Here is a 13,409-nt window from a genome sequence, read left to right as displayed (position 1 = left end):
TACGGATACTTTTGAGGGTTCTTCCTGTCTCCCTCTCCACCATGGCATGGAACTCCTTAAAAGTTTGGAACACCTGGTCTTTTGATTTCAACAAATAAATCCAAACCTTTCGTGGAGCATCATCAATATAAGTGACAAAATATTTATTATGACCTAGTGATTCAACTTCCATGGGGCCACATACATCTGAGTGTACTAGGTCTAATATATTTTCTTTCCTTGTAAATGTTCTTGTGAAACTAACTTTATGTTGCTTACCAAATAAACAATAATCACAAGGGTCAAGTGAGGTACCTTTGGCAAAGGGAATTAGAGACTTCTTTGCCAAAACTTGCAATCCCTTCTCACTTATGTGGCCTAGCCGCTTGTGCCATAAACTTGGAGAAGAATCGTCTACAACATTCAACTCTCCTTTGCATATCTTGCCATATGTCTTGTAGAGGGTACAACACATCTTCCCTCTAGCAACTACTAGTGATCCCTTGGTAAGCCTCCATTTTTGATCACCTCCATGATGATGAAACCCTTCTCGATCAAGCACACCGGTTGACATCAAATTGAGACGTAGACCCGGAACATGTCTAACATCTTTTAACATAAGCTTGTTGCCCAAATCGGTCTCAAAATAAATATCTCCAATTCCTGAAATCTTGGAGTAGCCATCATTGCCCATCTTCACAATCCCAAAGTCACCACCTTTGTATGTAGTGAAGTACTCCAAGTGTGGAGTAGCATGGAAAGAGGCTCCAGAATCAACAACCCATGCAACACCGGGACAATCATCAACATGTAGACATTCACCTTCAAGACAAAGGAACTCACATTCATCATGAGACACGGAAGCTACAGTGTTTTTCGTGTCATCCTTCGGTTGATAAGTATTGCCATCTCGACCCTCCTTTGGATATTTCTTCAACCTGTTGCAATTCTTCTTCATGTGGCCAAAAATACAACAATGATGACACTTTCCATTGAATCTTGTCCTCGATCTGCTTACACTCCTTCCATGGCCTTTAGGACCTCTACTTTTGCTCCTTCCTCTATTCTCCGCCACAAAGACTTGGGTATTGTCGGAGCTTGAAGATTTTCTTATAGTTTCTTCATTCAACATGTTACTCTTAACATTATCCATAGACAATACACCATTTGAAGCGGAATTACTTACAGTTACAACGAAGGTTTCCCAATTGTCCGGCAACGATCCCAATAGCAATAAGGCTTGCAACTTGTCATCAATCTTCATGTCCATCGTGGCCAATTGATTGATTGTACTTTGGAAGTTGTTGAGGTGCTCGGTTACTCTAACACCATCTTTGTACTTCATGTTTACGAGCTCCTTGACTAGAAATGCTTTCTTGGCAGCGGTCTTCTTCTCAAACAAGGACTCCAACTTCAACCACAATTCATGTGCGTTGGTTTCATTGGACACATGGTGGAATACACTATCATCCACACATTCGCGGATATGACCAATGGCTTTGCGGTTCATCTTCGTCCAATTCGCATCCGAGGTCTCTTCCGGCTTGGCCTCCTCTCCTTCGATTGGCTCATGTAAATCTTTGCAATGGAGAATATCCTCCATTCTCAGCTTCCATGTAATCCAATTAGAGTGGTTGAGTCGGATCATGGTACTCCTTGAACCTTCCATTCTAACGCCCCCCACGAACCAAGGGCTCTAATACCACTGTTAGGAAAATTAATAGAATGGAAATAATAACTCCAACCACAAAAGGATAATATGCAAAGAAATAAAAAAAAGTAATGGAAAGAGAACACCAGATATAACGTGGTTCGGCAAGGTGCCTACGTCCACGGGGCAGCAACAATAAGAACTTCCACTATGATAAGATGGGTACAAGAGATACATAACTTCAAGAACACTACTTGAAGGAAACTCTCTCTCTCACTTGTTTTGCTACCTAACAACTACAACACTCTCAACTTGAAGTGGACACTCTTCACTCTCTACTTGGATGAAGATGAGATTGGATTGATGATTAGAATGAGCAAATGACCTCTCCTTATAGAGGCTAAGGAGGAACCCTCTAGATGTCTTCATTAATGCTCCATTCAACTCTTCCAATGAATACTCCTTCTTGAATCTTCCATATTCATGAATCCTTCAAGAAACTTGCATAGGAATGTGTAGAGACAATAACTATCTCTATGGGAGAACCCAAAAGTCACATGGTCTAGAATATTCAACACAAATAAAATACCAAATCCTAGATCACTTAGGATTACAAGGAAACACGTTTTGACACCCAAGGGAATATTTTTTTCTAAATAAATAGACAATAAACCCAAAAGATATTTTCCCTTAACACTTTTAAATCACTATATCATTTTTTTATGGGAATGCCAATATACCAAGTGAAAAACATGTACCAACACATCGCTTCTGAATCGAAGCAAGCATGACCTCCGTGTTCATCTATTCAATCCCTGCACTCGGGAATCCATTTTTCTTCCTTATCCTACACCCGTACCTGGCACCTTTCATAAGGCATACCACTTTGGGTTTTGTCCTCTTACAAATGAGTATCAGCTTCTTCAAGTGAAGAAGTCATTAATGATTACAGATTCCCCTGTAACAATTATGAATTCTATTCAGATCTTTAAACTAGGTACGAGTTTCTGGAGGGGGATAGAGGCAGATCACAATGATCTACCTTTCGATTATCACAAGTGTCAGTTCCATAAGAGAAGTGTGTGCATCCATGGAGCCATACATTGGATGCATGGGACACAGAATCTTATAGTGGAATTTATGACCTTAAAGATGAGATGTTTAGAGTGATCCCGTTTCCTAAAGATTATGATTATCATATTGTTCTTTTTAGCCCAACTTTTGGGAGTATAGTTGAAGTGGGTGGATGCTTGGCTCTAATAGATGACAAGGAGTGGAAACAAAACATGTTGAGGTTATGGATTTTGAAGGACTACCAAAATCAAGTGTGGGTAACGGAGACCATCATCTTTCCCTCTTGTTTGTGGGAGTCCAATTTCCTGCCGGTTCCTTTCGGTACAATTCACACTGGGGAGCTCCTACTCCAATCTCCAATCCTAGTCAGACTCGATTCTGCTCATGTGAGGGTTCATCTGTACAATATGAAGAGTAAAAGTTTCAGGACAATTGAAATTTTTTTGCCAGAATGGATAATTCCGAGTTCTCAGACTAAGTTGAAGTTACTTCCTAGTTCTGTTGACAGCATCGTCCCCTTACGCATGTAATCGTTTTTTCTTGATAGCCCGTTTGTACACTCATTTTTTATATGTGCTTGATGTATAAGAAAGAACCTCATCGTGACAAGCTCATTGCCAAGATACTTCTTTCTCAACATATATCATCCCTTAAACCAAGACTTTCAGGCCTGAAACGGAGTTCCAATTCACCAAGTAAAAAGCTAGGATTTGGTCACTGAGGAGAACCATTCTTTTTACTGTGGAAGGACAATGTTTCCTTTGTTTCTCCCAACACTTATTGAGAGTCACTAGAACAACCGTACTCTTTCCTTTCTCCCTCTTCTCGCCAATCCAATATACACAAATGAATGAATCCTATTTACATAAACGAAGTTATTAAAACCCTATGAGACGAATTTTGCGAGTAATAAGTACCTACACTTTTTGTGTAGAACTAGTCAGGCTTTGTGCCTGTGTATGCACTCAAAGTGCCTTGTCTGCTCTGGGTAGGAGACGAATTTCTTGCTTCGTCAAGTGGTCGCTACCGCCTAGTAGCAGGGTGAGACTAAGTGTCGCCGGATCTATTCTCCGGCGGCAACATAGGAGGAAAGCTGTGCTAAACCTGGTAATTATGCTATGTTGTAATCGGGTTACATATTGAGTTATCTTTCCGCTGTGTCATTGCTATGTTAAAGCAAATGGAGTAGCTAATTGTGCACTCTTTGCTAGTTGGTGCTTGTTAGAATACAAGTCTCCTGTAGAGATTTCTGATATTATTTCGGAAAATACTCTAGATGCTTATTGTAATCAGGGGTTTAGGCTCAATGTCCCCCCTCCCCCCTTGTATTCGACAGTTTCATTAATCAAGGCTTGAGAGCAGCCGCACCAGCCCTTTATTCAAAAAAAAAAAAAACCCCTATGAGAAAATGGCAAAAACGGAAGCAAATATTGAGTGCCAGACCAAATGTGCTTTACAAATTAATACGGTTTTTGTCCATTTACTCCAATTCTAAGGATTTTTTTCCCACCTACCCCATTAAGTTTTTTTAATTCCCCCTTACCCAAAACACTCTAAGGATGTCTTCCCTAATACCCAATTATGTTTTCTTTTTGTTTATTTTTAAGACTATTTTACCCTCACCCTTTGTTACATAGAGAGAGAGAGAGAGAGAAGCCATAAGAGACTTCGCCAAAGTCTGGTCACCAGCTGCCGGATTTCAGTCACCGGTTGCCGAAATCCAGCCAACAATCGCTGGATTCCGGTTACCGGTCACCGGCCGCCACCAACCGGACTTCTCTGAAAATCTGGTCGGAGGTCCCCAAAGAGGTAGTCGGAGATCTCATAGTTCGCCGGAAAGGTTTATTGCCCCCAAATAGATGTCTATTGCCCCCCAATAGACAAGGATTAGGGGGCAATAGAGGTTTATGAAACCTCGCCGGAAGTCTCCAAAGAGGTTTTCGGAGATCTCATATGGGGCCGGAGAAGTATATTGCCCCCCTGAATAAACCTGTATTGCCCCCCAATAGAACTTTCAGTCACCAGAATGGAAACTAATCTCTGTAAAATTAGACAAATAAAACTTTGATTAAAGAAAAAAACGAGGAGATTACATCAATTCAAAACATGTATTGGCCCCCAATAGACGTCTATTGTCCCCTAATAGACCTTTAACAAATCTTTATTGCCCCTCAATAACCCTTTATTGCCCCTCTCAAACTAAAGTAATTACCATTGGTGATCAGTAATCATAAGTAATTACCAACTCTTTTACATTTTGAAAAGATGACATAAACTATTTGTTTTTGAAAGAATGCTTATTAAGTTTTGCTGATAAAGGTGAAAGGAGTACGTCTCTAATTCTCTATTAAGTAAGAATTGAAGTTCAGAGTCAATAATACCATCAGCAAATATATATATGCGAAGTTAAAAGAAGAAAATACAAAAATTTCATCAATAGGTTATCCAAGTGCTTCCTGAGAGTCTTCGAGTCAGACACATGCTACTTAGACTTCTTCCCCAACGTATGCCAAATTGGATCCAATTGCCTCCTCACAATCTCCTTAAACGAAAACAGCCCATTTTCGACAGCCAAGTCCTCCACATCAACCTTGTTCGTCTTCCTCATTTCTTTGAAGCAAGCATCCATGACTTCAATAATTGCTTTCTGAATCCACCATGTACTTGGTCATCGGAACCCTAATATCCACCACCTCTGGCGCGTCCCTATCCAACTCATTTGAAACCTCCACATGAAACCTCGGCCACAGATGCAATCTCCTCAAATATAAATACTTCATGGTCCTCTCTGTCTTCGCAAACCCGAAGACCATGGCATGGGGCTTATTGGACGAACGCCGTTTTGTTGAGGGACCGGAAGATCTTGACGATGAAGGCCTCGGTGGAGGTCTCAGTGAGGAAATAGACGGCGAGGATGATGAGGCCGGCGATCTGGGATGTGGGGATTCGGTGAGGGCGACTTGCTCAATGGAGGAATGTTCCTCACCGGAAAGAGATCGGAGAGTGGAGGGGAAGGGAGGGGAGAGAGAGGACAGAGAGAGAACATTTTCTGATTTTATGTATGATTTGTAATTTCACAGTTCTTTGAAGGCTAAAATTGTCATTTGAAGTTTAAATGGGGTAAGTGAGAACACAAATCTGTTGGTGGTGTAAGTGGGAATACCTTGGCCCAATTTTGTGCATTGGGTCAAGAACCCATTAATATCCAACGCGATGAACCCACCCTATGATCTAGGAGAGCAAAATTTGAAATGAAAAAGATACAATAGCCCAACATCAATTATTTAGAGGCTTAACATACATAAAGTTTTGTCATTAAAATTGTATAGAAATTAAATTATGTTGATGTACCAATATACGTCATGAGACGGGTATTATATGATTACACAATGGTGTTCACGCGTTCAGCTTTTAATCAAAAGAATTATGGTCAACCACAATAAATTTTTTTAAAGAATTTATGAATTTAAATTTTTTTTTTTTTTTTTTTTTTGAATAAAGGGCTGGTGCGGCTGCCCTCACGCCTTAATTAATGAAACTGTAGAATACATGGGAGGGACATTAAACCTAAACCCCTGATTACAATAAACATCTAGAGTATGTCCCGAAATGATATCAGGAATCTCTACATAATACATGTATTCAAACAAGCACCAACTAGCAAAGAGTGCTCTACTGGCTACTCGATTTGCTTTGACATAGCGGTGACATAACGGAAAGATAACTCGATATGTAACACGATTACAACGTAGCATAATTGCCAGCTTAAGCACAGCTTTCCTACTATGTTGCCGCCGGAGAATAGATCCGGCGACACTTAGTCTCACCCTGCCACTAGGCGGTAGCGACCATTTGACGAAACAAGGAACTCGCCGCCTACCTAGAGCAGACAAGGCACTTAGAGTGCATACACAGGCACATAGCCCGACTAGCCCTACAAGATACCTGCAGGGACTTATTTCACGCCATAGGCGAGACAACACTAACCAACTAAAGCAAGTAAATATAAAACAGAAATTGAAAAAACCAGCCAAAAGTGACAAACTTGGACCTAGAGTAAAACCCCAGGCCCAAGCCACACCAGGCCCAGGACAAGGCCACCATCGGACTAAGGCCAAGAGGGCCCAAACCTTGATCCTAGCCCAATACGACTTAGGCACAGTCAGCTCAGCCACCACCGTCTCGTCTCCTAGACCGGCGCGCCGCCGCCTCGTTCGCACCCTGCCTGCAGTCGACCCACCATCTCCTGCAAAGAGCCGGCAGATCGCCTCCTCCACGACCACACCCCCAAACCCCGAGAGTCTGATACGAGAAACTACCATCTGCGGCAGAGACCCAGCACCACGCCTCCCACCGACGCCGACTGCCACACGATCGGATCGGATCCACCCACTGACCCACTCTCCAGATCGGCTGCGAACGCTGGCCACGCAACCGGAACCCTCCTTCAGCCACGAACCCTCCTTCTGTGCCTCTGTCATTTTCAACTGGAACCCAGGCAAGAGCAAACGTCTCAACCCCAAACTCCGATTGTTAGACCAACCATCAACACCAACATCCCGTCCGGCCGCACTCGACGCACGCCGACGAGGCCAGAGGCCTGCGCCCACGCCGCGGCACAGCCGGACGAGAACCAGCAAAACCAGCGACAAAGATTTCAAGGGTTCAGGCGCGTGGAGCGCGTTCCCCTCGGTAAAGTCCAAATTATGAATTTAACTTTAAGATTGTATGAATTAGGGAAATTTTTAAGAACAGTACATGAACTTAAGGCCACTCCGAATTTTGGTGCCCAACTTTTATATAACCCAAAATAAGTACATGAACTTTTAATCCCGACCCAGTTTTCATACATGCCGTCACTAACACCGTTAACATCTATGCCACGTGGCATATTAATAAGGCATAGGTGTTAACGATGTTAGTGACGGCATGTATGAAAACTGGGTCGGGATTAAAAGTTCATGTACTTATTTTGGGTTATATAAACGTTGGGCACCAAAATTCGAAGTGGCCTTAAGTTCATGTACTGTTCTTAAAATTCTCTCTATGAATTATTATCAATGCTACAGAACCCATAATATAACATTTTGAATGAGTCTCCCTTTCGTAGGGGCATTTTTTCAAGAAAAAATCCGGTATACAATAAAATCCGACCATTTTCTAGGATTTTCTTTTCCTTCTTTGATATTGTTTTCTTGCTAAGCAAGGTGTTGCATTCATAAGCAACTGTAATGTTTTTATTATTATTATTTTTTTGAAAGGTTTTTTTTTTTTTTTTATATGAAAGAAAATCTACCGTTTCCTCCCGACATTTTTTTTCGTGTTTTAGGGTTTGACGCTGATCACACCTTTATTTGCAACTTCAAACCCAGTAGCTCTCCGAGACGGCAAAACCAAGTTTTCCACCAGACACCAATCCCGTTCACTCAATTCAGTAAGTTTTCGTCCGGCTCTCTTTCTTTCACATACATCATATCTTGATTTTTATTGTTAGTTACTTTAGATTAATAATGACATACGGTTTCAGTGTTAGTAGATTTTTGGGGATAATTCTTATTTTTGAAAGTTAGACAATCTGTTATCAAGCGCTGAACTTTTTCGCTTCTGGTTTGGGTAATTGTGTTTGCAACTTTGCAAGTGTTTAGAATCGAATATGAGAAATTGCAGACATTTAACCGTTTGATGTTTTAATGATTTTATATATATATATAAGAAGTCAAATTCTCAATACCTTGAGTTTGAATAACTAGCTTGTTACTGTAACCAAAAAAGTTAATGGTACTTACTGATCTTCTGGTAGGATCTAATGGGACCTAGATGGAAAGGAAAGGATGCAAAAGCTAAAGCTCTTGCAGATCCCATGTCAAGTATAGTATTGCAGCTTCAGTCTTCTCTAGTCCAATCAGATGCCCAAGGATTCTTGTGTGGGTGCAATGTACTTCTTGAAGCAGGACCAAAGCAAACTGATCTCCTTCTTCGTGCCTGCTTTGGCGAACCCATAAAAAACTTGTCTGGTGAACCCATTATCAACAAAAACAATAAGCATTGGTTTTACTTTGGCATGGAAGAGGCATTCTTCCTATGCAATTCTCTAAAATGCCTCAAGATACTTGATGGTTTAGATAACTGCCCAAAGAATGATCAAGAACTTTTCCAGTACATGAAATCTAAGAAAACAACATTCCCCGATTCTTACAAGGCTTATTCTCATCTTCGGCTGAAAAATTGGGTTGTGATGTACGATTCCAATTACTGTGCAGACTTTGTTGCCTACCGCCACCATCCCTCTCTGGTCCACTCTGAATTTGTTGTGATTCTGTTATCAGAAGGAGATAGCGAGTCAAATGATCGATTGAGGGTGTGGTCTGATGTCCGTGGCACCAAAAGGCTGTGTAAAGTTATTAAGAAGGCATTGCTAGTTCTTAGCGTTGATAAAAATGGTCATGATGCTACCTCTCCATCATGTTTGGAAGGATACACAGTTACAGAGCACACAATTTCGAGATGGAGTCCGGAACAATGCCATGAGGATCACCCGAAAGATGATTGGGAACCAAGTAGTAGTTCTGTGCCATTAATGCCTAGCGGAACCACATTAAGGTCTAAAGTGGCTTTAGCCCCACGGCAAGTTTCTCTCGATCAAATATTCAAGGCTTTGGTTATTTTCTTTTGGACAATCGTAGTCTTCGGTTTTGGATTTGCTTTAGGAAAATTGCTTTAGTAAGTTGGGCCCCTATCTTGACTATAGGTAATCATAGTACCTAATAATCTGCAGTTTACATGAAGTCATGAACAATATGCAAGTGATGCATTACTACTCTATAGTCTTTTTTTTTTTTTTTTTGGACGATACATTACTACTCTATAGTCTTGATATGCAAAATACGGTGAACAAGTAATTAACCTAATCCTAATAGGTTTACTTAACAAGGATTCCTTGAACGTCAACAAGATTTATGGACTCCTACCTTGTTAAGGATCCAAAATCACTCTATATAAACCCTTCTCTACAACAAAAGAAGATATCTCTAGATTTCGACAAAGGAAGGAAATCATGTTGTGGTTAGTTTTGTAGCAGATAAAAGCAAAAAGGTTTTTTGTTGTATTCAACTTAATTGCAAAAATAAAAAACAAAAAATAAAATTTCATATTTTCTTTATGAAAGTATGAAGTAAAAAATTCATTGTCAGTAACAGACAAATTTCACAGAAATTTCAGAGAAATTTCGGATAAAATTTCGATATTGTTTTAGGAAAACTGAATTGGGAGAGAATTGAATCTAACTTTCATTGATAATAGGGGCCTCTTTATATAGAGGATTACAAGCATAGAGATAGAGTTGTACATGGAAACATAATCGTACATTGATTGGATATCTCCTAAGATTCTCCGAGAATATCTCTAATATAAACCCTATTTCAACTAGAGCAAGTAACCTCGAGTTTGGGCCAGACACATATTCTGGATTTACTTGAACACTCCCCCTTGTGTTGCCCAAACGTGGCGCTTCTCTCGTTGCCTCATTAAAAACCTTGCCGAGTAACAAAAACCCAGTGGGACAAAAATAACCTCGGTCGAAGGGGAAAAAGAGCACAACACACCCTTCATGTTTCGAGACCATACATGTAGACATCTCCTCCTGATGTCTGCATCTCCCCCTGATGACAACGGTCATGGGAGTTCGGATAACTTCCGCAAAAGATGCTACCAACATGTTTCTCGAAAGTGGAATTTAGGCAATGATTTAGTGAGCAAGTCTGCCATATTGTCCTCAGATCGAACCTAGTTCACTTTGATCTTGAGGAGAGTTTGTTGTTGCTGATTATACTTGGTGTGGTCACTTTTGATGTAGCCTTGCTTCAAAACAAGCAGCATTATCCTATATGCTTGTAGGCTCATCTGTGGTAGACTTCAAACCACAATTGTTTGAACATGCGTAATTATGGATCCAATCCATATACATTCACAAACCACTTTGTGAAGAGCAATAATCTCTACATTGTTCGAAGATATAGCGTGTAGACCTCCAAGATATCACGGTCTTTACCCATGGTGAACACTTAACCATTTTGGGAATGACCTTTGTATGGGTCAGAGAGATACCCTATATCAACAAAACCTTCCAAAATACATGTCGTTTTGGGATGGGGATAGAGGACGCAGGCCAGTGTTGGCGGTGTTCCTGGTGTGTGATGGATCCGAATCCATCATCTCTCTATAGGGATAGAACGAGCCCATATCAATCGTACATCTCAAGTATCGAAAGATATCTTTTACACCAATCAAATGGCGTCGCGTTGGCACAGAGCTATACCTTAGCTAACAAGTTCACTGCAAATGAGATGTCCGGTCTTGTGCATTGAGCTAAGTACAATAATGCGCCTATTGTACTCAAGTAAGGCACTTCTGCCTCTAGCACATCTTCGTCATCATCCTTCAGACGAAGAGGATCCTTTTCAGGATCAAGACTACGGACGATCATGGGGGTGCTTGAAGGTTTGACCTTGTCAAAAATGCCTAAGCATCTATCGACACGATGCTCAAGTTCCAAACCGAGACATAATCGTGTTCTCCCATAATCCTTCATCTCAAAATCGGATTTCAAGTGTTCAGCGGTTTCCCTTAACTCTTTAAGGGCTTCTAATGAAGATCATGTCCAACATGAACCGCGATGAAATCCGAAACTTGTTATGGAAACGCGTGGGCATATCCCTTCCCAATCAAGTAGTCACTTTAGTGAGCGTTTCAATCTTATTGTACACGCGCTCCGTGGTCTAGAGCCACTTGACTTGGGTAAATGAAGTTCACCATGAACCTTCATGTATATTCCGTATCTAGATCCCTATAGAGATACGTAGTGACCACATTTGTAAGCTGCATGTTCAGTTATTCGGAAACTACCAAACTGACAGGGTAGTGGAGTGCAATGACATCCATTACGAGAGAATATGTCTCATCGTAGTCGATTCCAGGGCGTTTTATGAGAAGCCTTGCGCTATAAGGCGAGATTACCATATCTTTTTCTCACTACGCTTTCTAACGAAGACCCATTAGTCAACAGGTTTTATGTCAGGAGGTGTTGGCATTACTGGCTCAAAAACCTTCCTCTTCGTTTAGAGAATTCAACTTAACCTGGATCATATCTTTCCATTTAGGCCAAATTTCTCTACGTTGGCATTCATTCATCAACGGAGCATGGTTCGATGTCATCAGACTCAACAAACTCATGCGCAACTACATCATCAATCATGATGGAGTTTCTATCCCACGTCTCATGTACACTAGTGTAAGTTTCATAGAGCTCTATATTCTCAGGAATAGGTTCTGACGTTGAGGCGTCCCCAACGATAACCATAACCCGGAAGATACTCATGAGACGGATTTTGAGTGTCGATGATCAAAGGTTGGTATGCATTACTAATGTCCAGACTACCATCGTAGTCGTTTCCGCGAGACCATTTGGATGTGCTCATGGGAATATGATGGCCAACATCAGTCCCAAATGCAATAACCATCGAAAGTCTTTGATGTAAACTCACTAGCATAGTCAAATCCAATTGACTGAATAGGATGATTCGGGGAGTGAGCCTGTTGTCAAATGATGTGTGCTAGGAATGTTTCATAAGCAGTATTACAAGTGGACAATGGCACAACACGTGACCAGCGTGTTTGCGTGTCAACCAACATCATGAGATATTTAAACGTCTACAAGTTGGTTGAATCAGTCCAGAGAATCCCTACGGATTCTATGTAAGAACATAATGAGTATTTTCATATCCTTTGCATAGGACGGTCTCAGTCCTAGTTTCCCTAAGGAACGGGCTTTGTAAAACGAGCGAGAGGCTTTAGAAGTAACCAATGAAGATTTTTGTTGGGCCTGAGCATCTGAAACGCTATTTGAAGCAAAGTTGGTGATTGCAGCATCACCTAGGGCGCCATCACCATGATGGACGCCATCCATGGCATCATGGATAGGGACTATGCCAGCCCTAGGCTGGTGGTGGACGGAGGCGGTGCCCTAGGCAGCAGCGTCGGTCACACTTAGTCCAAGAATCAACTTTTTGATTCATGCTTCATTTCGCTCGAGAGAAAAGATGTCTATGTGAAGTCTTTAGTAGACAGATCATCATATCATGACCAGGATGACCTATCCTGTCGTGACAAAGCCAATATGTGTCTAAATCCAAGAGATCTTCTCTCATAACTTTATTGGATTTAATAGCTCGAACAGTGACATAAAGTTCACAAGAGAGATACATAAACTTCTCTAAGATGCGCCTTTGTTCGCAATCATTAGGGGTAACAGCAAAGGAACTCATTTCCGTTTTCTACATGCGTTTTCGCATGGAATCCGTTGGCTATCCATAGGTGCGATTTGCCCTAGGAACGTAGAGAGTTTCTGTGACATTAATCAAGGTGCCATTTGGCAAGGGGAACTTGGGCTATTCCATGTCCTTGAATTAATACTGATGGCCCAGCCATCGTAGTCAAAAAGTAATATGCTCATAATTAAAATGGAGTCATAATGAAAAGAACTCAAAATTTTATTCATAAACCAACGGAGTTACATCATTGTCTCTTTGACCAAAGAAAATCTAATCCAATAAACTAGCTAATGCAAAACAATGGCAGTCGTCTAACTTCTTTAGGTAATTCCAATGCAAATGTGACGTGAGTAGAGAGATATTGGTGGAGCAAGGCTCAC

The 13,409-nt window shown here is 41.1% G+C and overlaps 1 protein-coding gene across 1 annotated transcript; it reads left to right on the top strand.

Moving 5' to 3' along the window:
- Positions 1 to 8,510: 8,510 nt before the first annotated feature.
- Positions 8,511 to 9,425, top strand: LOC133730475 (tRNA-splicing endonuclease subunit Sen2-1-like). Its single transcript, XM_062158057.1, has one exon. It carries the CDS (start codon positions 8,511 to 8,513, stop codon positions 9,423 to 9,425), a length of 915 nt encoding a protein of 304 aa, XP_062014041.1.
- Positions 9,426 to 13,409: the final 3,984 nt, after the last annotated feature.

Source organism: Rosa rugosa, chromosome 2 (assembly GCF_958449725.1).
Source record: "Rosa rugosa chromosome 2, drRosRugo1.1, whole genome shotgun sequence".
NCBI classification, from domain to species: domain Eukaryota; kingdom Viridiplantae; phylum Streptophyta; class Magnoliopsida; order Rosales; family Rosaceae; genus Rosa; species Rosa rugosa.
This window is presented reverse-complemented; position numbering and strand designations above follow the sequence as displayed.

Excerpts from the sequence above, each read along its gene's own strand:
- LOC133730475 (XM_062158057.1), top strand. The coding sequence starts at position 8,511 with ATGGGACCTAGATGGAAAGGAAAGGATGCAAAAGCTAAAGCTCTTGCA.